The following is a 26,735-nucleotide window of genomic DNA, read 5'->3' as shown; positions in this document are numbered from 1 at the left end:
TTTGGCTTCTTTTCAACATTAATTTTATTTTAGTTTCAAACATTATGCATTATTTTTATGTAAAGAAAATAATTACATGAAGTTAAATTTAAAAATAAAACAATGGAAAATTTAAAATTTATTTCTAATTTAGTCGAACATTATATAGTAAGTGTAGTTAAAAGTCAGTCTTGTTGGATGTTTGAGGGAAGTAGAATCTAGATCTAGAATCTAGATCTAGATCTACTGAAACTAAAATTTTGGATATTGAATTGTTATTGTCCATTGTCAAATAAATATTGATTTTAAACCGAACCCTACCCATAGCTATAAACTCTAAACTCTAGATAATCTAGCTAGATCTAGATCTAGTAATTAGTAAGATCCTAGCCTAATATTTAATACTAGATTCGGCTGCTCATTTTAACCCTACTTCTTAGTCACTTTTAAGCATGAGGATGCTAAAAAAATGGATAGTCAGAGGCACTTTTCTCCAGTTGTTACTGAAGAGCCAGAAGTAAAAGGATTCTCAACTGATGTTAAAGTCAATGAGTCTGGAGATGACAACATCCAAGATCTTTCATCCATACTGGATCCTCTGGATGAAATTAGAATATTACAACACCTCGATTTTATAGAAGTGTGCCTTGGATGGGAACGTAACAATCGATACAGTATCTACAACAAGCAAGGAGAACAGATACTGTATGTGTATGAAGCTGCTCCGTGTGTATCTCGTCAGTGCTATGGTTCTTTAAGAGCGTTGTCTCTTATTATCACTGACAATGATGACCGCCGGTTACTGTATTTACAAAGACCATTGCGATGCTCTACCAGGTGCTTCTATGCATGTTGCTGCCTTCAGGAGTTGGATATTTACAGAAGTCGTGAAAACAAAGTTGGTGCTGTGTTAGAAAGCTGGAATTGCTGTATACCTGAGTACCAGCTAAGTGATTCTTCAGACAGCCTAAAATTTTACTTGACTGGAACTTGCACCCATTTTCGATGTTGCTGCAGCATTAATTTTACAGTAAAAAGTACATCCGGTTATGAAGTAGCATCTATATGTAAAAAATGGAGTGGTTTGAAAGAAATTATTGGAGCCTGCAACGAATTTAAGATTACCTATTTTAATGGTCTCACCAAGGAAGATAAAATATTAATTCTGGGTGCTGCCTTTCTTCTTGACTTCAATTATTTTGAAAGACATGGTAAATGTTTTTAGCAAATGTGATAATTATTATTTATTTTAAAATGTAAATGTCACTTAATCACTTAAATTAAAATATGCATTTAAGATATTTATTGCCTTTCACTTATGCATTTTCTAAAAGTGTTTACATTATTTTGTGAATTTATGTATAAAAGTATAGTGTTAAATATATAAGCCAAGTGCTGTTCTTTTTTGTACTTTACTTATTAGCTCTATATTGAGGAGTAACTCTGTAATGTGCTCCAGAACTGTAGGTAAAACAACATATTTTCTAGTATTTGATAACCTATCGTTAGCAGCTTGGCTGGTACACTTCTGTGCTACTTCCGCAATAAATATTTGTATTAAATAATTGTACTTAAATATCATTATGTATTGTAAGTCCACCCAGCTCAGCTCTGATGGGTACCTGACACTTGTTGGGGCATTGTGTTTGAACGCACATATGCTAGGTAAAAAAAAGTAGAAAAGGTTTTTTAGTATTAACACTGGTGTCATCTTTCACCCCAATGCTCCCACTAAGCTGTGTGTATGGCTGCTTGACCTCACAATAGGTGTGAACCAACGAAATGAGACATTTTCTAAAATACAAATAAGTTCCTTTTTTAGTACGGAACACATAAAATATATTATGCACTGAAGATTTTGTTCATTAGAGGGAATATTAATTAATCTTTCTGATTTTAGAGAAAGATAATGAATGATTTTAAAAAGTTATTTGTGTACACCCAGTTCCAATTAAAACTGTCTTAATTAGTTAGCAAATGAGAGAATATTTTGATGTTTGGATTTTTATTTTACGATCATTTTTTTGTTGTATGACTTCCACTATTGCTAATTATTTTCTCATAAAACTCATACACTTGGCATTAATGATTAATCATTTATTTTATTAATTTGTTGGTGTTTTTTTTTGTGTCCTTGAAGCAGATGTATGAATTACAGAAATTAAGTACCCTGTAGAATAGTATAGAGTGTAGAGACTCACATTTATGTTTTTTTAAACGTTATTTATCAAAGAGTTGTAAATTTGTACTGTTTTTAGTACCCTGCACCTGAAATTAGATATAATTATGAGATTTATTCGCTTTTAATGTCTAAGTTGATGAGAAATTATTTTGATTATGTTTCTTTAATCATATTTTATTTTAATAAAGATCAATAGGCCTAATATAAAAAAAAAAAAAAAAAAAAAAAAAAAAAAAAAAAAAAAAAAAAATGCATTAATACTGCATTAGAAATTGAAAATGTGTAGAGTAAACCTCTTAGAGTATGGCAAAATTATGGTGACCATACGATTGTGTGTGAAACAACCCCTTTTATTGTTATTTAAAAATAAAAGTTGGTAATTAGTTTTACTAAGAGTAACTTTGCTCCATGCCGAGTACTCAATACAGTTGGGTAGGTTCATCAAAATGATTTAGTCTCAGCACTAAAAATTTGTTTTAGAAACTTCTAGTTACCAAAACAAGTTAGAAAGTTCAAGTCTTGAAATAGCATCACTTCAAAAACAGTATAGCTGCGATTTATTATTTTTTTAAATTGTGTAATTAGAACCACATGTCTTTAAACAAAACTTATCTTGATGTAAAATTTTTATTTTCAGCGACTGCTTTATATTCCTCTAATGACCCTATACATCAATAGGTTTTTTATTTGTTTTAAAACACACCTGAACACAAATCAAAATACTTTAAAGTTTAATAAACAAATAAGAGCGGCTTCAATGCAAGATCGTATTAAGACAGCAGATATTCAGAGTTTCTTCCAGGCATCTCTTCGGGGGTGGGGGGGGGGGGGGCTAAGCCCCCTCGAAAAAAATCTACCGTCCCCCGAACGAAATGAAATTTATATAATTTATATAGAAAATATATACTGTTAATAGTGTCTGCCCCCCCCCCCCCCCGAAGAAAGTCTACTGCCCCCCCCCCCCCCCCGAAAATTTCAAGTGGCCCCCCCCCCCCCCCCCCCGGAGAAAAAAGTCTGGAAGAAACACTGCTGCAGATATTGTATTCGTTTATACAATTAACTTGTGTACCTAGTTCAAAGACAAATAAATAACATGTTATTAATATAACAAGTAAGAGGAATGTATAACTATATATTAACAATGTGCAGAAAAAAAATTATTGACTAGCAAAAAAATAAATTGTTTTTAGTACAACCTGTTTTGGTGTTGTTTTTTTGCGTTTAAATATATTCATTTTGCGACGCGATTTATAACGTTTTTCTACAGTTCGCCAACTGCTAAAGTTATTTCAGATATAAATTGTTTTGTGTCGTACGCTTTATTGCTTATCGTCTGCTAATAATTCTCTAATCACACAGAGAAAAATTTCGCTTGCCAGGAGTTGAGTTTTTAGCAGACGTGAAAATTTTTTTTTTTTTAGAAGAATATGCCTGCGTTATTTTGTTATTTTCGTTTCAAAGGGAAGTTATCCAAGAGGTGGTATGTTTTAGGGTTATCTCCCGTGTGCATGTGAATTATGTGTGAATTCAGGTGTCGGCGGGGTGCTGCACGTTGCCAGGAGGTGCTACAGCACGTGACGGGAAGGAGAACAGAAGTGTCGGGCATCTTGGCAATGTGTGGGTGGGGGGGGGGGGGGTGGGTGAGGGTCCGCTGTTGCGGTGAAAGTGGTTGAAGGAGTGTGGGGGGAAATGTGTGGGCTGGTGGGTAGTGATATCTTTTAGATAACTGTAGCCAGAGGCGTAGCGAGGGGGGGGGGGGCGGGGGTGCGGAACACACCGGGTACCACCATTTAGGGGGTGACACCAAGTCAAAAAATAGCAAAATATATAGAGAAAAATGATAATTCCACTTAATTAAGCGATTAATTCGAGTGTTAAATAGTCTTTTAAGAGGTGCAAATCGAAAGTTTGAGGGTGTGGGGTGGGGGTGGGGGTGGGGGGGTGCATATCGAAAGTTTGAGGGGGTGCAAATCGAAAGTTTGAGGGGGGTGCAAATCGAAAGTTTGAGGGGGGTGGGGGGTGCAAATCGAAAGTTTGTCCCCGGTAATGGTCGCTACGCCTCGGGGGGGGGGGGGGGGGGTGACACAATTAAGTGCCGCACCGGGTGACACCCGACCTCGCTACGCCACTTACTGCACCCACACAATGTGAACTCTGACACAAAAGTTGTTAACGATCCCAGCTGATGGGGTGCAGAGTTTCTTCCAGGCATCTCTTCGAGGGGGCTTCGCCCCCCCCCCCCCGAAAAATTTTTACCGCCCCCCCCCCCCGAACGAAATGAAATTTATATAATTTATATAGAAAATATATGCTTTTAACAGTGTCCGCCCCCCCCCCCCCCGAAGAAAGTCTACCGCCCCCCCCCCCCCCGAAAATTTCAAGTGCCCCCCCCCCCCCCCCCGGAGAAAAAAGTCTGGAAGAAACACTGATCGGGTTAAGGGGTGGACACTGCTAACCTATGAGTCTTTCAAAGTATTTTGATCGATGTACTTATTAAGCTCTGTAGAAATGTATGAATTCGTTCTTTAAAAATTATTTTTTTTGAATATTTTGTGTACAATTTTTGAGTCACCGAGATCTGAAATTTCAATGCCGGCCCATGCAGAATCCGTTCATTTTAGTAGAAGGTTATAAAGTTTAATAACACGAATTCTCATTCTTTGAATTTAAAAATCCGGCTTAAAACGAAATTAGTCAAATATAATGTAGCTTTCTTCAAATTCTATACGGGGATAGGAATATTATTAATTTATTGCCGCAGTTAACTAGTGAGTTGGACATTTGAATGTTTATGTATATCGACCAAATTCAAACGATTTATATTCTAGTTTTAATTTACAATGTCAATGCCTTTTAATGCGTAACTAACAGGTATAACATTTAAAGGTAACGTTTTCAAAATGGATGGTCAGATTTAGGCTAATATACAATCTATACAGGTTGAATGAGAGCTACTTCAGCTTACGTATTCATAAATGCTGTGTAGTTAATAATGCACTTAACCGTGCCAATAGCCATGTTAGATTTTATTCCTGCAGGTTGTATTACAGACTCACAGATATGATTTATAAACAGTCGAGATTTACTTTATAGAAGTCTCAGTGTTTGTTTCAAATTAAAGTAATCAGTTATTATAAAACATTTAAATTCCGATTACAGACGAAGTAGAGTTCCGCTGATTCGTGAACAAGTTACATGAGGAGATTAGATTGCCGGTACAGTTCCCATCCGTCCGGCCACTCATCGACATCCGGTACCTCTCAGACGTACGCCAGGACAGCAGGTTGGAGGGCTCTGTTTAGTTTCTAATCGAGACCGTGCTGTTGAATATTGAGGTCTTGCTTGTTGTGTGGGTGTTGTGTGGGTGTTACATTATTGTTGTTGGTGTAGTGATTAGTGTTATAGTTTGATTGTGGTCAGTGAGAGGAGTAGCGCAAGGCTAAAATACAGGATTATGGTTAGGTTTGGGTTTGGGTTTGGGTTTGGGTTTGGGTTTGGGTTTAGGTTTAGGTTTAGGTTTAGGTTTAGGTTTAGGTTTAGGTTTAGGTTTAGGTTTAGGTTTAGGTTTAGGTTTAGGTTTAGGTTTAGGTTTAGGTTTAGGTTTAGGTTTAGGTTTAGGTTTAGGTTTAGGTTTAGGTTTAGGTTTAGGTTTAGGTTTAGGTTTAGGTTTAGGTTTAGGTTTAGGTTTAGGTTTAGGTTTAGGTTTAGGTTTAGGTTTAGGTTTAGGTTTAGGTTTAGGGTAAGGGTTATGTTTTGCGTTAGAGTAAGAATGAGATGTATGGTTTATGATTAGGGTTAGTGTTAATATTAGGGCAGTTATCGTTGTTAGGTTTGAAGCTAGGGTGTTTTTTCCTAGAATTTAAATTAAGTGTAAGTATTAGGTTAGCCATTTCAACAAAACCAAAGTTCATTCTAGCATGCCTTAAAAGAAAATACCCAATCAATGTCGGGCTGTCTTAAACTCGACCACTACGTCCTTAACTCATATAGAAATATATTTATAAATTAAGTTTATAAAAAAATATTTCCCGGCATCCTCCGTCTGTTAGGCAGTGCGAGACATTAGCCAGCCCCTATGTTAAACTAAATCTACCGTTATGATAAACAGCTCACCCTTGGGATTCAGATATATTTTTTTATTCTCTCTAGCCTTGTTGCTTATCAAGACACGAGCGTCGTTTGTGGATTTTTTTTTTCAAACAGGAAATTTTGTCGAAACATGGCCATTTGGATGTGAGCCAAGTATCAAATTTAGCTGGTCTATATTGTTGAGTGGGTTTGGGTGTGTGTGTTGGGGGGGGGGTCTACAAATTATAACTAAAAGGGAAATAATTTTAAAGTAGTTGACGAAATCTTAAATTGTACCAAAATTAGAGAACAAACTATTCAAAAATTGTACAAAAGATACACGGAAATAAACTGCACTCATAGGTATACAATTTTAGAAAAAAAGTTACGCACAGACTCTACTAAAATTATACAAATACCGTGTGGTTCTGAAAAAGTATTATAACAACTAAGAAATGATGACGCAACACAAACAAAATTAATTTTAAGCTAGAGAAGATAAACTTTTAACGGTGTCCGGTCATAAACCCCCTGCACAACCCCTCCCCCGACATAAACCCCCTGGAGATAAACCCCTCGCGACATGAACCCCCCGGATATGTACCCCCCCCCCCCCCCGCGATATAAACCCCCTGGACAAAAACCCCAATTGTGGTTTATATAAGGAAAAACCATAGACGATAGGAACCAAAAATTTTAAGCTAGAGAAGATAAACTTTTAGCGGTGTCCGGTCGTAAACCCCCTGGACAAACCTCCTCCCCCCTGGACAACCCCCCCCCCCGACATAAACCCCCTGGACATAACCCCCCCCCGCGACATGAACCCCCTGGATAAAACCCCCCGCGATGTAAACCCCCCTGAACAAAAACCCCCCAATTGTGGTTTATTTAAGGAAAAACCATAGACGATGGGAACTAAAATTAATAATTAAAAACAAAACAAACAATAGAAATCACAGTGTTTTAAAATAACATCCCATATTCGACTGGAAACTTCTGTGCCTAGCCATCAAATGAGTTGTTTGATTTTGACATATGGTCTTCAACAGGTGTGTGCATGTTTCACATATCAAGTGGAAACATATTTTTCTGTATATGTTTTGGTTAAGGGCTAAGATGGGAAAAGCATCCTTTTATCTAACAGTCTGGAATTACCCTTTCAACACTTTTTATCACAGCCATTTCAAGGCAAATAATAACAGAAATTGGTTGCAGGTTTGTATTCAATACCGTTAGTTGCTGTAAGAGTGCTGTGTATGTTTCCTGTGTTTCGTTTTGAAAAAAAAAAGCATAAACACATAGAACAGTCCGTCCGTTGACCAATGCATGGACTCTGTACAGTTGTGAAACAATGCAGGAGCTGTTTTGAATGTACCATCCACAAACCATTGCTGATTAACCTCCAATAACCTTAGGTTGTACTTACTTCCAAACTACAACATCTTACTTTTGACTCGGCACTAGATTCGTTAGTCTTTAAAAATTACATTAATTTGATTTAATTTTTTTTGTTCTCATTGTCGTTATTGTTTCCTTATATAAACCTTAGTCGGGGGGTTATTATCCAGGGGGTATATGTCGCTGGGGGGGGGTCTAGGAGTTTATGTCGCGGGGGGTTTTGTCCAGGGGGTTTATGTCCAGGGGTTTTTTGACCGGTATGAACTGTATTTAAAGCTGTATATAAACAACGGAGGTAGCCCTTTTTTCCCACGTTTTCTTTAACTTGCTTTCTCTGTTTGTCTTTCCAATCAAATCTTGCGATCGAAATTTCTGGCACTTCCCAGTTAGCTAGCGCGCTGAAATTTTCAGGGAAGCTTTCTTTTGGATGACCATTGAATATTCAATTGTTATTATTACTAAATTGATCAATGGAAACATTTTATTGAGCATTTTAGACCGCTATATAATCTATATATATAATTATCCTCTGCTAGCCATTAGAAAAAAAACCAGCGACGCGTACCTCGCGCGCAGTGAAGCGAACGATCACATGTCGCCACAGGCTTAGGGGCAGAGAATTTAGCTTGAACCGAGTTTAAACTTACAGGAGGTAGGCCAGTTTGGGGGAGACGATATGGTCGAGTGGTTGGGCACACGATTGCTATCCCACTCGACACGGGTTCAAATCTATGTGTTCTAGTCAGTAACGTATTCAAACAACGTGTTTTTTACGAGTTGTCTTTTTACGAGTTGTCTTTTTACGAGTTGTCTTTTTACGAGTTGTCTTCGTTTACCCAAAAAAAGTGAAAAGATAAAATCGATAGCAAGATTTTAATGCAAACAAACAGACAGAGACTAAAAAGTAGAAAATAATAATCATTAAAAAAGTTTTAAAAAACCCACGTTTTCTGATTGAACTAAAAAGTAGAAAATAAATGCTATAGGCCCTACATCACAATAATGCAAGCGATCACTCTACTATAAGCGAGCAAAAACGTGGGGCGCCGTGATTTTCTTACAGTTTCTAATACTGTTGACTCTCTACAAGCTCCCTAATAAAAGTCAATAGTATTATCTAATCAATAGTAATATAACTTTTACTTCGGCGCCCCACGTTTTTGATCGCTTATAGTAGAGTGATCGCTTGCATTATTGTGATGTAGGGCCTATAGCATTTATTTTCTACTTTTTAGTTCAATCAGAAAACGTGGGTTTTTTAAAACTTTTTTAATGATTATTATTTTTATTACTTTAAATCACATAATCACATAATATGTTTAGTAGACACTAGTCGGACTGTATTGAGTTATAGGAAGTAGTCTTTTATTTTTCGTATATTAAATTTTTTGTTATTTTTCTCGATGTTTTATGTTTTATTTTAACACTTTCGTCAATCCTTCTATCGACTTTTGAACCATCATCAAATTCTAAAACAACACTCTCCAGCACTGCAAGTCTTACGCGGTAAATAGGAAACACATTTTTTTAACATAAAAATATATTTTTAAAGTCGATTTACTCGAATATTTTACCCTATTAGAATAGGTCACATTTTGAAAAAGTAGTAGCTTCTAATTGCCGTCATATGCAATATTTATGTCGACTGAATGACTATGTAGTGTCCACGCAGAGGCGTAGCGACCCTTCCCGGCGCCCGGGGATAAACTTTCAATTTGGCGCCCACCCCCTCAAACTTTCGATTTGCACGCCCCCCCCCCCCCCCGCCTCAAACTGCAAAATGTAACTAAAATGACATTTTAATTTGTGTTTAAAACCCATTTTGGCGCCCCCTAAGGTCGGCGCCCCCACGCACGCAAGTCATTTAATTACAGTAAAAGATTAATAAGCGTTAGGACAATACCAGTTATATTTTGTCTAATACACATTTGCTCCGTGCATAAAGATAAATTAATAATGTAACGAATTTAATACTACATTTTCAAAGTGTTTTCAGGATAAAAAATAATACTCTTAATTGCCCCCTTAAATCTAACCAGGTGTAAACGCAAATACGTGGACATATGGTCACAATGATAACATCTCTACAGCATGATTGATTCACTAAAAACAAGTGAACTATTCAAGCCACTTGATTATTTTGTAGTATAAAAAAATATGACTTTTTCCCCATTGCTGTCAAACAAAGTAACAATCCTCTCAAAAATCTGCTGCTTAAGAGATGTACTTGTTACAAAAATAGCCCGTAGATCGACGTAGATAACATAGTATAGATATCCGCCCAACGTTCCCCTATAGCGGTATACATTGCTTGAAAACTCCCAACTCAAGGGGATAAAAAAAACACTTTACCCAAGGGGAAGTAATCGTAAGCTGGGCGTGAAGGGAGATAATTTGATAACAATTGATATGTGATCAGTAGAGAATATATGCTGACAAGAGGAATAATCGTGGCTATTGTATAAGTTATTCTTTCAGATCCATGCCAATTCTTTTGATCATTTTTTCAAAATTCTAAATCTTCGTAAAATCCATGTTCATTTTTTTTTCCTTCGCCTTCATCTTTTTTTTATCGATCAGAAAGCCAGATGGTAATTAAAAGCACTCAAACGTTTTGCATCAATAAAACGCATCCTTTCATGATGTATATTTACTTTTTTTATTATGAACTAGATTCAAAATGTTTATGTAACATTTATTGAAAGTAGTATTTAGACTGTAAAAGTGAAATTAGTCCTTCTGCAGAATTTAGCTATTCGTCTAATGACTTCTTAATCGACCAATTTTCGCGATAACTTGACAATAAATATTATTACAAGAATAGTTACGCATGTTTAATAACAAAATAATAATAATTTCTTAAAACAAGTAAATGAAATTGCCTTTATAAAATTTAATAGAAGGTGAAATAATTGTTATTTTTTTTCTGCATGACTCAACGAAATTTACATGTTCTACCTCAATAGCGTTAAACTCGAGTCCCAGTGTTAAGCTATTGGCGAAACTTCTAATGAAAGACTATTTCTGTAATTCTAAACGTTGGTAGGTTGTTCTGATTGATATGGTGTCTGTATTGATTACAATAGTTATATTATACAAATGATTTGGTGCATTTTTTTCATTGCGATGTCGTGGTCGGATAGTAGAAAGTGCGTTGATGGATATGAAAGTTTCGGGTTCAAATCCTAACCTCGAATCCGCAGTACATCATTTAATACACCCAGCTTTTAAGAGTATCTGACTGAAGTTAGCGAAAAAAAAAGCCGACTGGACATTGAACAAGTACAGAAATATAACTCTACTTTATCTGCTATATGGTCCCAAAGTCAGTAATGGTAACTTTAACAATTTTATCTACACTTTTTTTTATCTTCTCCAGATAAACTCAGCCAAGAGGTTAACCCCCGCCACAGAATTTTTTTTTATAACTAGCATATAGAACTAGTACTTTTAGTGTTCAACAATAAACCCTAACCTTAACTCTTGCCCTAACCCTAGAGGCGGATAATGAGTTATTTTATGGCGTGCGTTTAGTATTCAAAAGCTAAGCAATCAGAAATGGGTCAAGGTTGCCTGTGTGCATTACATTGGAGCTAGCAAAAAGTGAGGGGGGTTAACTTTTCGCCCGCCCACTTTTTGCGGGGCTTATCTGGACAAGATCCCTTATTTCTTATCCATGATGATGCATATAACCCCGGGCTAAAGCTCTTATCACTGTTGGATATAAAGGTATGGTGATAATTAGCGAAACTTGCAGATTCTTAATTAAATGCCTGAAATGTAGCATACATATATCTTTTAGCTGTTACTGAAATACACGAGCATACAATTTTTCCAACAGTTTTCGGCTGTGCTATCAAACGCAAATGGATTCTTGACCTATTCCCAAAGAGCAAAGAAAAGATAATTGAAAATCCAGCGGCGTTGCGGAACTTGAAAAATTGTCTGTTGAAAGCTGACGTCATCATGGTTGTTTGAAAACATTCACCCAGTGCGGTGGTTTTTGTAGACGGTGGTGAAATGGTCATGATCTTTTGTGTACGTCTTGTTTAGGCTCTTTTTCGTGGTGAAAAGGTCATGATCTTTTGTGTACGTCTTGTTTAGGCTCTTTTTTGTGGTGAAAAGGTCATCATCTTTTGTGTACGTCTTGTTTAGGCTCTTTTTCGTGGTGAAAAGGTCATGATCTTTTGTGTACGTCTTGTTTAGGCTCTTCAAATTTATCACAGACGTCTTGTTTTAAATCTACCGTTAGCGTTTCAACGTTTTGTTATTTTTTTACCTACATTTTTTTTTATCTTTCAAACGCATTTGTCAACTAAAAGTAAACGGGTCTTATGGAATATGGTAAAGAATCGATTTCTCCTTTCTTTAATAAAAGAAGTTTTTTTTAATAGAGGCTATACAGTTTAAATATGTTAGTGTAATGTTGGTGTAATACTACAAAAGCAAAATACTGTCAACTTCATTCATTCGTTCGACAATATATCAATGTTTAGTTTTAGGATTTTTCCTCTAATTAATTAAAACAAAGTTTATTGTTGGCTCATTGAGAAGTTCACATTTGCACGAGAGAGATACAAGCGAAATTTGAAGATAGTAAAAAAAAAAAATTAATGAGAGGGCGCACACACGGACAAGAAATTTTGAAAGTAGGAACAGAATGACAAATACACGCAAAATTTTTAACTAGGAATACGTAGACATATATAACAGCGAAAAATATGCGGGTGGTGAAAGAAAGGCATAGAAAAATTGAGAGTGGTAGCAGTCAGAAACGTACAAACAAACAATTCACGGGCAACAACGGGACAATCAGCTAGTAACACGATGTGGTCGTTTACTGGGTAAACGTGGTAGATGTTGTTCGCTGTTTTCGCAAGTAGCTCTAGATCCCAAGATTTAGCGTTATGGGAGATGTTAAAATATGGGAAGGGGATATGTGTATAAGTGTGGGGGAGTGGGGGGGGGGGTAATCTCAGAGCACGAGTTGAAATCACAAAATGGCACTTTATTTTCGCCACTGTAGATATAAATTAAAATGAATTTTATATATATATATATATATATATATATATATATATATATATACATATACATATACATATATATATATATATATATATATATATATATATATATATATATATATATATATATATATGTATATATATCTATATATATATATATATATATATATATATATATATATATATATATATTTATATGTGTGTGTGTGTGTTATGTGTGTGTAAGTGTGTTTAAGCTTGTGGTTGAGTGTGAACATGTAGCGGAGGGAATTATTTTAATATTAAAATAGAAGTTCACAGGTTGACTTCATTAATTTAATGAACCATTTAACCCTGACTATCCACGTTAAAATAATGAGAAATCACGTCTTTAACCTTCTCTATCCGCCCAACAAACTACTCCTCCCCCCCCCCCCCACCCCCCAAACTGACCCTGACTACTGTCTAGACGTCACGGCTTTATCTCGGTCCCGTAAAAGCGTCCTGGCATCACGGGATTGCTATTTTTAAGTTCTGAGATTTACTTTATCTAAACGTGATAGGAATCAGCGGCCATCTTCCGGTTTCACCTGTCCTGGTCTTTTAGAACAGGTAGGGTCCAAGATCGGCGCTGTACAGGTATTTCGTGGCACCGGCTCCAAGAGAGCGTGCCCTGAGTAAACAGGTATACGATTAAGGTTTGTGTTTGGGTAGTGTTTAGGTTCAACTTTGGATTAGGGTTGGGGTTAATTTAAGTGTTCTGGTTGAACTTTGCTTTAGAGTTAAGGTTTGGGTTTGGGTAGTATTTAGGTTAAACTTTGATTTAATGTTAATTTACTGTTCTGGTTTAACGTTGGTTTAGGGTTAGGGTTAATGAATTGTTCAAGTTTAAAATGTGGCTTAGAGTTAGAGGCTTAAAATTAAGTTTTCAGTTTATACTGTAAGGAGTTTTATTATAGATATTGTTTAATCTTAGAACGTTATGTTTTTTTTTACAATTTCGGGTTACATCGTACTTAAATTGAAGTTATATATATATATATATATATATATATATATATATATATATATATATATATATATATATATATATATATATTGCTCAGTTTAAATATGTATTAGTTTTATTCAAGAATCACTCTCCAATAATTGAATATATATGTATATATATATATATATATATATATATATATATATATATATATATATATATATATATATACATTTAACTAGAGAGACGGAGTGTGCGTATCTTGGCTGTAAAGAACGCAGAAGATAACACATGACATCTTGAAAGCAAACCTATAATCGCCCAGGTATTGTTTGTGACGCCTCGGCTGTTTTCTTCCCTCCCTTTGTCTCTGCTATGTCCCTTTTATCCTGAATGTCATGGCCTGGCCTAGAATTACTTCCCCTGTTATTTCCACTTACTGCTAGAGAGAGCCCGTTGAATTCCAAATGACAAACCACGGATGTGCTAAACCACCTAAACATACGTGTGTGTATATATATATATATAAGAAAAGCAGGCTGAAATCTGAGTCAACGACTTAAATAGCGCTTAACAGGTTGACGCGTAAAACATAATTGTGTTGAAGGAAATCCCGACCAACTTTACAATTAAGAACGGAGAAGAAGAAGATGAAGAAAGATTCATTCAAATAGCCGATACATCTAATTAACTCTATTCATTATACAAATAGGATGGTATGAATTCTAACACTTTATTATTTTATTATACAACACAACACATACATTCCAACCCATTATTCAGGTATCTTAACCTTTCCTAACCCCCACCCCACAGATGCCCCCCCCCCCCCCCCACCACCACACCTACAACCTACCTACTCACGTGTGGCCTTGCACAGACCCCTACCTGCTCTGAAAGTTTGAGACAACCCAGCCCCGCCATTAATTGTGTAATCTGCTGGATATAATTACCCGAAAGCATTTACTTTGAAAACTCGAGCAACCCCCCCCCCCCCACCCCCACCTCCCACACACACATGGCCATACACTATGTTACATACACACCATTAACAGGCAACACGTTACATGAAAGTTTAACTTCGTTCACAAAACCTAAAAATCTTTCAAAGATTTGAAACGAACATTATGCTTTAAATTACAAAATTTAAGCAAACTTTACTGTTGTTTGTGACGTTTGAAACAGCGACATAGAATTTTTTTAACTTTCCTTAAAAGTGTGAAGAAAATTGCCTCAATTTGAATTAACTCAAGCATTACAAAGAGATATAATCATATATATATATATATATATATATATATATTTATATATATATATATATATATATATATATATATATATATATATATATATATATATATATATATAAGCTAAGATGATGAATGGTCTCTTCACAATACCGATATGCTTTACATATAGTGTTTTACTTTCAATTGGCTCATGTCCATTTTGCAGAATAACGTAGCTATAGATCTGTCTATCTATCAATATGTTAATCCTTATCTATACATGACGAGAATCATTACCTCGTTTGTCTCAGGCATTGTTCATAGTGGAATAATTATGTACGTAAATTATCAAAGGTCAGTCCTCTAGGGTTAACTCCTTAGTTAAAGTGGACCTAAGTGGGAGATGTATTGCTACAGAATAGCAAGAATAGTGTGGGTTACTATTCCAACGTTTAGAACGATGGGGCTAACTCTTTAGTTTAAAATGGATCTAGGTAGGCCATGTATAGCTAACAAAATAGTCAGAATATTACATTCTAATCTCTAAAACAGAGGTTCTTAACCAGGGTTCGATGGAAACCCAGGGGTTCGATGAGTCTGTCTCAGGGTTTCGGTGGTGGTTAAGACACACACCCGACTAATATGATTCACGATCAGATTTTGTCGGTGCGGATGATAAAAGTATTAAGAAGGGTTCGGTGAATGCACATATGAAACTGGTGGGGTTCAGTACCTTCACATAGTTTAAGAACCACTGCTCTAGAGTGGTGTTAACTACATAGTTTAAAGTCGAGCTAGAAAGGACATGTTTAGCTAACAGAATAGTTAGAACTAGAATACCCGTCATCCGTTGGATAACTGTGGGTTTCGGGGGTCATCAATCAAAAAACATCACGTCTGTCACTCAGAGGCAGAGCGACCCTTCCCGGCGCCCGGGGACAAAGTTTTCGATTTGAACCCCCCCTCCCCCCGCAAGATTTCGATTTGAACCCCCCCCCCCCTCAAACTTTTGATGTGAACCCCCCCCCCCCCCCCCCACTCAAACTTTCGATTTGAACCCCCCTCAACCTTTCAATTTATTTTTCCAAACCATTTTGGCGCCCCAACATATGTCCCCCCGCCCCCCCCCCCGCCTCCCCTCCCGCCCCCCCCCCTCCTCGCTACGCTACTGCAGTGTCACTTATCGTCACAAAAAACAGACCCCACATTCAAAAATATGTTTTTTATCTTTTAAAAACACCGAAAACACCGATTTCGGACTATCCCTTCATATACTGACGTCACATGTGACCTACTCAACTCTACTTCACCTGCCCAGTGTCCCGCCAAGTCTCAGACAACATGTATTTATTGTTTAAAAAACGATTCCAGCCGAGCATGTCTCTGACCACACTATCCTTTCATATGCTTAGGACAAAGAAACAGATGAACTCTACTTCACCTGCCCTGTATCTTGCCAAGTTCAGATAGGCAACTTTATCATTCACATCTAAAAAAAAAAATTGAAAAAAAAATTTCATCGACATATTGGTCTAGAATCCGTGCCACCTGCATGAGAGCCGACTACGCTACCAGCTTAGCTATTTACTCGTGACGGTACAAGTGAATTTTTATACTATACTTTTGAGTCACCGCGCATAGATCTAGATCTAAGTCTAGTAGTAGTAACTTTCAAATTAAATTTTATCTTAAATTAGCCAAACAAAGATTTATATAAAATAATTAAGGCCTGAAATAGATTCTAGATGTAGAATTTACATTAAGTCTAGATCTAGAATTTACATTGAGTCTAGTGACCTACATCTAGGCTAGATCTAGATAGATCTAGATCTAGGCTAGCTTCATAACTTTCCTTCGACAGCTGATCTTTAGATCTAGAGAAATTTATCGTAAAACTAAATGAAAAAGACAGTTGAAAATTGATATAAGTGTTGGAACGTAATAAATACAGCAAACGGACGTGTTGTTTAAGTTATAGCCGGCAGAAAATTAGCTTTGTAAAGCGTTAAACTTTTGAATGGGCCACAAAGTCTATGATGGAGTCCGCCATTTTTATTGTACCAAAAAGTAAACACATCAAGGGACGTCACTATCCCCACAAAGTTTATTCAAAGTATTAACATTTTTTTAAAAATACGGTTAATTTAACAATGAATAAATCAATAAATTAATTAACGTCTTTAAATAAATTTGTGATTAACAGTCTGTCTTAAAACAAAATTTTTTCTCTACCTACATACTATTTTACAGCTTTCCACGATGAGTGCAACCATGAGCAATAGTCAATCAGGCAAACAAAAAAAACCAACAAAAAAACAAATAAATATTCAAACATGTAAACAAACTTGACTTTTAGTAGTATACTAGAATACCCGTCATCCGTTGGATAACTGTGGGTTTTGGGGGTCATCCATCAAAAAACATCACGTCTGTCACTCAGAGGCATAGCGACCCTTCCCGGCGCCCGGGGACAAACTTTTCGATTTTAACCCCCCCCCCCCAAGATTTCGATTTTCAACCCCCCCCCCCCTCAAACTTTTGATGTGCACCCCCCCCCCCCACTCAAACTTTCGATTTGAACCCCCCTCAACCTTTCAATTTATTTTTCCAAACCATTTTGGCGCCCCAACATATGTCCCCCCCGCCCCCCCTTCCCCCCTCCACCTCCCCCCGCCTCCCCTTCCCCCCCCCTCCCGCCCCCCCCCTCCTCGCTACGCTACTGCAGTGTCACTTATCGTCACAAAAAACAGACCCCACATTCAAAAATATGTTTCTTATCTTTTAAAAACACCGAAAACACCGATTTCGGACTATCCCTTCATATACTGACGTCACATGTGACCTACTCAACTCTACTTCACCTGCCCAGTGTCCCGCCAAGTCTCAGACAACATGTTTTTATCGTTTAAAAAACTATTCCAGGCGAGCAAGTCTCTGACCACATTTTCCTTTCATATGCTTAGGACAAAGAAACAGATGAACTCTACTTCACCTGCCCTGTATCCTGCCAAGTTCAGATAGGCAACTTTATCATTCACATCTAAAAAAAAAAAAATTGAAAAAAAAAGATCATTGACATATTGGTCTAGAACCTGTGCCACCCACATGAGAGCGGACTACACTATCAACTTAGCTATTTACTCGTGACGTCACAAGTGAATTTTTATACTATACTTTTGAGTCTCCGCGCATAGATCTAGATCTAAGTCTAGTAGTAAAATCTAGTAACTTTCAAATTAAATTTTATCTTAAATTAGCCAAACAAAGATTTATATAAAATAATGAAGGCCTGAAATAGATTCTAGATGTATTAAGGCCTGAAATAGATTCTAGATGTAGAATTTACATTAAGTCTAGATCTAGAATTTACATTGAGTCTAGTGACCTAGATCTAGGCTAGATCTAGATCTAGGCTAGATTCATAACTTTCCTTCGACAGCTGATCTTTAGATCTAGAGAAATTTATTGTAAAACTAAATGAAAAAAGACAGTTTAAAATTGATATAAGTGTTGGAACGTAATAAATACAGCAAACGGACGTATTGTTAAAGTTATGACCGACAGAAAATTAGATTTAGAACGCGTTAAACTTTTGAATGGGAACACAATTTTCTTCGATAGACGCCGCCATTTTATTGTACTAAAGAGTAAACAAAAAACTGTGACGTCACGGTCCCGCCGAGTGTAGTGGTCGTTCTAAACTTTAAAAAAAAAAATGGGTTACTCTGCGTATGAATAAATCAATAAATTAATTAACGTCTTTAAATAAATGTGTGATTAACAGTCTGTCTTAAAACAAAAATTTTTCTCTACCTACATACTATTTTACAGCTTTCCACGATGAGTGCAACCATGCGAGATAGTCGATCAGGCAAACAAAAAAACAAACAAAAAAACAAACAAAAAAATAAATATTCAAACATGTAAACAAACTTGACTTTTAGTAGTATATAGATAGATAGATAGATAGGCTGGCTTACTATCCTAATATATAAAACGCCATGTGCGCTCTTCTCTCTCTCTCTCTCTCTGTCTGTCCGCAAAATATTTTCGCCGGACATCACGTCAGAAACGGCAGCGATATATGGAGAACTTTATACGGACTTTTGTTGAAAAATAAAAATTAAAGGCGTATTCGAATGTAGAGAAACAGTATTATTTATGCAACCGGAAAAGCATTAATAAATGTGAAAAAGAACGCATAAAACTGTGATGTCACTATTGCTTATACATTAACTAATGACGTCATCTGCCGTGTTTAGAAAAAAGAAATGAACTATTTCATTCAAATTTGATTTAGATCTACGTACAATATGAAATGTATACAATACAATTTTTCCAGCCTAAACTCATAAAATTTATTTTATGTATTTGGATTCTAGATCTAGAGATTCTAGATCTAGACTAAATCTAAATCTAAATCTACGCAATAACTAGATATAGACGTAGACGCTAAGATCTAGATTTAGACTCTAACTTCTCTAAAATCTATTCCAAAAATAAATTTCTATATTAGGACTAAACTATTTCAAGACTTATTTATTTTATACAAAATCTTTGTTTGGAACTGGCTAATTTGGGATAAAAAAATTATTTTGAAAGAATAGGCATATTCGCGTAAGTTAAGATTTTAAAATACTTGTTTCATTCTCCGTATTTCATAAGGTGCTTAAATAGCGGAGATGTTAGTGTACAGTAAACCACGTAGGTGGTGCGGGTTCGAGACACACCAAGTCAACTTGGTTAATGTATTTTTTTTATTATGCTCGGGCTAAACTTTAAAAAAAATTCTTTTAGGAATCTAGATCTAAATCTAGATTGTCGGGTGTCCGATAGGGCACTTCCCGGCGCCGCAGGCGCTTCAAATTTGGCAGGATCTTGCCTTGGGGCGACAGAACACGGGGGCCGGTTGGCCGAAAAGTCTACGATGAGGGGGTCAAAACTGACCTCGACTGACCGGTACCTTATATGAGCTATAAATCGAAAAAAAAATGTCCACGGAGGAACCTCTTCATAACTCTTGAGGTCGTAGACCGAATCTCGGGCGAATTAATTAAGCATTCAAATTCTCAATGTTTTCGCAAGCCTAAGCGAAGCTGGGCAGCATGCCTAGTTCTAACCTAAAGAGTGATGTTGTTAACTCCTTAGTTTAAACTAAGTGAGGGATAATGGAATACCACGTATACTGAGGCACGCTCTTCAGATCTTGCAGAAAACATTACTAAAACGAGTTTGAAATCTGGACTATCGTTGAAGCTTGGCCAGCTTGAATTTTATAGTTATTTTTCAAAGTAAATTTTACGATATTGTGAATAAAAAGATCAAGGTAGTAAATATTTTGAAATAGAATAAATTATCGATTAATAAATATGACATTTTGTAACTTTGTTACATGAAGGGAAGTAGTTAAGTTCAACTGAAATAAAGTAAAAATTATTCTGAACTAATTAGAGTATATTCTTTACGTGCGCTTCATTGAAAAATGTTCTGGGTGAGAGATATAGAGACTTTATCACAGCCCTGTGTCTATAGATCTATTAACAATTATACTCAACGCTAAAAATCCACTAACCAAAATGAATTACATAGAAACTGTGCTTAAATCATTCTACTAACATTATCACTGACTTCAAGTCATAGAAATATCCGATTTATATTTCTAGTTAGACGTCAAATACAAAAAAAAAATAAGTTTTCTATTTGATTCTTGTAATGGTTTTTTTTTTGTGTAGCCCACTATATAGATAACTCCCCTCTGAATTTATCAGTAATAATATTTGATTACTGGCAGGGAGGCAACTCCATCTTGCCATCACTGTTAGCGTTATCGTGCCTGAATTCTTTTAAAATAAACTGTTTAGTGTGTGTTCATTTCTCACATTTTCTGTAGCCTCCGTACGAGTGTGTCTATTGCTTGCACTAGTGCTAAAAGTCTAACAGGTATAACATATAGTCTCAAACTGTTTTAAAATGTAGGTCTATTTTAGTAACTTTTTTTATTGCTCTTGTAGTATCAGAATTACGTCCAAATACAGTCCAGATATCCCTGGATCACGTGGTCTAATGGTATAGTGGTAACTGCCAATTTTAAATTCGCGAGGCCTAAATACTAAGTTTACTATTGTATTAATGGGTGTACGCATTGATCGTACAAGGGAACGTACAAGTAAATTCAGTAGTGCGTAGACAAAATCAGAAAATGTTAGTGTTAGAGTTAACATTAAGAATAGCTTTAGAGTAAGGGTTCAGTGTTTCCTCCAGGCATCTCTTCGGGGGGACTCTGCCACCCCCCCCCCACCCCAACACACAGAAGTCTACTGAATTTGTATAGTAAACATATACTTTTACCAGTGTCCGCCCCTCCCCCCCCCCCCACCCTGGAGGAAAAAGTCTGGAAGAAACACTGTTAGGTTAAAGACATGGCTAGGGATCGGGATAGCAATCCTGATTAGGATACGGATTGTGAGTGGGATAGAAATAGGGTTAGGGATAAGGATATTTTTAGAGTTTGGGGTTATTGACATGGAAAGACATCTTGGTATAGAGGTGAATATGGATAAGTGAAAAATATATTCTCTAAGAAATGATGGGGCGAGGGGTGGTGGGATTACCCTAGGTAATTGACAGAGCTTAACTGACAGGGGGTAATTAATCTGGGGGGTAATGACGGGAAGGTGGATGAGATGACAAGTTGATACTTGACGCAGGTAATGTCATCGAGTTTTGTTATTTTTGTATAGAGAGTGAGAGATTTCTCTTATTAAAAAATCGCTAACATGAGACATCTGTTACTGTCGGCAAAAAAAGGAAACCAACTCATCGAAGTCCCTATTGATCCGCATAAGTCGCCAGTACATCACCTGTCTGATCCAATGCAGAGTCGTAGCGAGGGCGGGGCGGGGGGTGCGGACCGCACCGGGTGACACCATTTAGGGGGGTGATACCAAGGCAAGGAATTTGCAAAATAAAGAAGAAAAATTCTTTTTCCCAGTTCCATTAATGATTAATTAAATTTAAAAAGTCTTTTAAGTACAAATTGACAATTATTACAAGAGGGTGGGGGGGGGGGGCATCATGACGTATACATGTTAACTATAGAGAAAACAATGCTACATCCAACTGTATTATTAACATACTATAGATAAACATCGTTACTTTTAAGTTGGCAGTGAGTAAAGCTTATACACATATACACTCATACACACACATATATATGTATATATATACTTTGAGTTTTTTTGGAGGAGGGGGGTGACACCACGAAGTGCCGCACCAGGTTACACCCGACCTAGTGACGCCACTGATGCGATGCTAGAACCTGTTGCACGGGCGCACCAAACCGCACATAAATCTTTTATCGTCGGGTGTGTTTACGTTTTATGTGTTGGGAATTCCCGGACAATACATTTTTATCCCGCACTTTCGCTTTTGCAAGCCAATCTTTCTAATACTGACACTAATGTGGTATTAAAAAAGGAAATGACTTGTGCTTACCTGGGAAAATTTGCTGCGCCTAGATTTAACCACACAAAAAACTGTCGTGTAATTAAAATATTATCTTAATTTAGTTTATAGAACACATTAAAAATTATGTACCGCCTTTATCTTGTTTTAACGGTACATTTAATTAATTTAACCATCCCACTTGTATTATCTAGACCAGCGGTTCTTAACCTGGGTTTGATCGAACCCCCGGGGTTCGGTGAGTCAGTCTGAGGGGTTCAGCGGAGTTCAAGACACACCCCCAACTCATTTGATCAGATTTTGACAGTACGGATGATAGAACTGCTAAGAATGGTACGGTGAATGCGCAGTTGAAACTGGTGGGGTTTGGTATATCACCTTGTCTAGATCTAGAAAATAACAATAATTAAATTAATTAATGTTTACTTCTTTGGGACCCGGAAACTCCCAGTTTCGCAATCATGTCTATGTGTGTGTATGTGTGTGTGTGTATGTGTGTGTGTGTGTCGCTTACTGTGTGTGTGAACACGATACCGTTTCAGTTAGATGGACTATAGGAAGGTTTTCTTTCAACACTTAGAGTATTTCCATATATGTAATATATATGTAACATATGCATATAATGTGATAATACATATTCTAAGGTAATGCATTTTAAATTTTTTGTATTTTAAAACTTGGGTACAGTAAATAAATAATGCAAAGAATGTACATCAAAGAATTGCACTCAAATATAAATGTAATCCCACAGTAACACGTGTATAATCTTCGAATTCGCAATTAAATCAAATTTCTTTTCACTAACGAAAGCAAATCGTTGTTGAACTTCATTTTTTTTTCCAAACAGAGAAACAAATTGTTTATTTTCCTAACATAATGTCGAAGTTGAAAACAAATTAGTTGGAAGAAAATGTTTACACAACAGATTTAAATCGTGCAGCGAAAAATAATCAAAAAGTGTAGGTTCATTAAATCAAAGCGGGCATGCCAATTAGTTACCATCATTTGTCTTATTACTGTTTACATAACAATACTTATAAAAGCTTCTGATCATTTTTTTTTCTAACCACATGAGATTTCGGAGAAGTTGGCGTGGTCAGGTCGGTTAAGCTCATGGTTGCCGAACTGAAACGTCTCGAGTTCGAACCCGCGATAGGAGATAGGAGAGAAAACTATAGAATAAAAAACCTCTACCTTGTAGTGTTTTCTTGGTAGGTTAAAGGCTACAAATAGAAGAGCAGGCCGATATCGGAGTCAAAAGCCTATATGGAGCATAACAAGTTGACACGTAATACATAATTGTGTTGGAGAAAGTCAATAGTAGAATAAAATACGTAGTAAAAGTTTTAAGAACTTTTTTTCTTTAAAGCAGTACAAAATATAAAATATGATAGTTATGTGACGAAAGGACCGCCGTTAAACCGACCCCTGTTAAAAATAAAAGACAGAAACAAAAAGTATCCCGTTAAGATGGAGACCGTAAATGACGCACCTACAACATGGCTCCGGTGAGTACAGCTCTAGTTAATTGTTCTGCCGGCAAAATTATGTTTCAAATGTAACACTTCCACAGTAGCATTTGCTCTATAGTACCTAACATACGCATCATTACTCTACCAAAGATGAAATCATACGATCAAAATGATGTTGGACAAAACTGCAAAGTTGGTCATAAATAGGGTCGGCGTGGTCGAGTCGGTAAAGCTCATGGGTGCTAAACCATAAAGTCTCGAGATCGAACCCTCGGGCAGATGAGGTTCGTTAGCTTGGGACAGCCACTCTTCTAGGAGAGACAACTCCAAAATCAAGCAACTGCTGCCTTGTAGTTTATTCTTGGTTGGACAAAGGCTATGGAAGCAAATCCAAACCAGAAAAGCAGGCTGAAATCGGAGTCAATGACCTCAATGGCGCATAACCAGTCGACACCTATTCTTAATTGTGATGGAGGCGTGGTAAAAAGCTCATGGTTGATCAAATTCGAAAAAGTCTCGAGTTCAAACCCTCTGGCTGATAAGGCTCGATCCCTTCCAACACTAAAAATTAAGAACGAAGAAGAAGAAGGTCAAAAATAATACATTTGATGCTTGTGTTTTAAACGTCATATTTTTTCTTTCAGCTTTAGTAAAAATAAATATCGACGTAAAAGTACTCGACCGTTGTATGATTTCTGTACATGTCTTTTGTATTATGTACTGTAATGCCCTAGTGATTCTTCCAGGCTATTTTCTCCGGGGGGGGGGGGTGTACTTGAAATTTCCGGGGGTGGGGGGGGGGGCGTAATAAATTTTCCGGAAATGAAGGGGTGGACACTGGTAGTAGTAAAAGTGTTCTATATAAAATATATTTCGTTAGAAGGGGAGAGACGGTAGACGTTCTTAGGCGTCTCCCCCCCCCCCCTCAGAAGAGAAGCTTGAAAGAAACTCTGTAATGAACGGTTAAACTTAACTGGTGTAAAATCCTCGTAATAAATCAAGGAGGGGAGTGGGATTGTGGGTATGGGTGGGTAGAGATGATGGAAAATCCCAGTGTGATCGCTTTATCCTAAAGTTACCTCCAATATCTTTTGTTTATAAATAGTGCCACGTGAATCGCGCGATTTCAGCCAATGAAATGCGTTGTTTTTATTTCTCTTGCACGAGCACATACACAGCGCGTTTCCTGGTAGCGTATGGAGGGTTTACATAGCGGCCAATATTGGAGCCTCGTTTTCAGTTTCATTAGAGAAAAGCTTGGACCTATTTAGCCGATATGGCAATTAGCGAGATAAGTTGTTATGTTAAGTAAACAATACATCCACTCGACCCTCCGTTTGTATGATATAAACTACTAAGTATAATGTTGAATGAGGGTCTAATGGGGGTCTAATGGGGGTCTAATGGGTCTAATGGGGGTCTAATAGGGGTTTAATGGGGGTCTAATGGGGGTCTAATGGGGGTCTAATGGGGTCTAATGGGGGTCTAATGGGGGTCAAATGGGGGTCTATTGGGGGTCTAATGGGGTCTAATGGGGGTCTAATGGGGGTCTAATGGGGGTCTAATGGGGGTCTAATGGGGGTCTAATGGGGGTCTAATGGGCGTCTAATGAGATTTGTTATCGTTACATGCATCTCGAGTTTAACGATATAACCTATGATCTGGTAAAGTTTATAACAGTTATAGGCTGATAATAGAGTGACCTTAGATGATAACAGAGAAACATGGTTGATACAAAAGTGACTAAGGCTGATAAGATAGTGACCTAAGATGAAAACAGAATGACCTAGGCTGATTTCAGATGATCTAGGCTGATAACAGAGCGACAAAGCCCCATAATAAAAGAAAGCATTTACGTTTTTTTTTTAATTTCTGAAGACAGCAAGGATGTCTAGGGAGGCAGCAAAATCAACAGCCGGGGACCGGACAAAATGGAAGGGTCATGGTTGAGGCTCAATGCTCCTCGAGGAGCAAAGAGGATTAAGTAAATAACTTAAGGAAGTCAATATATTCTACAAGGGGTCAAGAGGATTAAGTCAATAACTTAAGCAAGTCAATATATTCTACAAGGAGTCAAGAGGATTAAGTCAAGTAAGTTAATTAAGTCAATATATTTTACTGACCTCTTTTTAGCTTTTATTTCAAAGTTTTACGTAATGTCCTGATGAGCTTCAAGATATAGTAAACGTAAGCAATGCTAAATATCAATAACCTGATTGTACAGCGAGTCACTAGTTGTGAACAATTTGTCATTTAAGTCGGTTAAATATTAAATTTAACATAATATCTGTAAAACCTATCTTTTTTAAGTTCGAACATACAAGTTGTAGGACTTACAAATATAATTTGACTCCGGTACGATTGGGTGCATTTTATATTTAGTTTCAGTGAAAATACTGACTGTAGCTTACAACGTGAAAATTATACGGAGCCAAATAGTTTTTTTTTTTTAAACCGTGGTTCGGAGGGTATTTATAGAAGTGAGATAAGGTTTTGTTTCTAGACAAAGAGGTGTGAGGGTAAACTAAGGTTCACTGAGGTAAACTGAGGTAAAACGAGATATTCCTGGAAAAATTCCTGCTTCGTTTCTATTTTTCATTTTTTGAAAGGGAAATATTTAAGAAACTGATATTTTAAATGGAGTATGGTGATTCTTTTATTAAAAGATAATACTGCTTATTGTATTGATGTTAACAATAGGAGAAACGTTAGTCTCCTAGTGGCCGTGAGTAGAGTTGTATTTAGTCTACTTCAACAATGGGTTGAATATCGGGTTTAGTGTAAGCGTAAGGTTAAATGGTTAGGTATCGAACTCTATGATTAGGGTTGTATGGTTGTAAGCGAGATGTGTACGGAAGGTGTGTACGGGAGGTTTGTACGAACAGTGTGTAGGAAGGTGTGTAGGGAAGGTGTGTAGGGAAGGTGTGCAAGGTAGGTGTGTAAGGA

The 26,735-nt window shown here is 36.8% G+C and overlaps 1 protein-coding gene across 1 annotated transcript; it reads left to right on the top strand.

The window, feature by feature from the left end:
• Positions 1 to 392: 392 nt before the first annotated feature.
• Positions 393 to 2,064, top strand: LOC131928581 (phospholipid scramblase 2-like). The gene has a single exon (XM_059284649.1). It carries the CDS (start codon positions 449 to 451, stop codon positions 1,202 to 1,204), a length of 756 nt encoding a protein of 251 aa, XP_059140632.1. The 5' UTR covers positions 393 to 448; the 3' UTR covers positions 1,205 to 2,064.
• The last annotated feature ends 24,671 nt before the right edge of the window (positions 2,065 to 26,735 follow it).

Source organism: Physella acuta, unplaced genomic scaffold (genome assembly GCF_028476545.2).
Source record: "Physella acuta isolate Inbredline_101_S28 unplaced genomic scaffold, ASM2847654v3 ptg001522l, whole genome shotgun sequence".
NCBI classification, from domain to species: domain Eukaryota; kingdom Metazoa; phylum Mollusca; class Gastropoda; family Physidae; genus Physella; species Physella acuta.
Note: the sequence above shows the minus strand (reverse complement) of the source record. Positions and strands in the feature narration are given on the sequence as shown.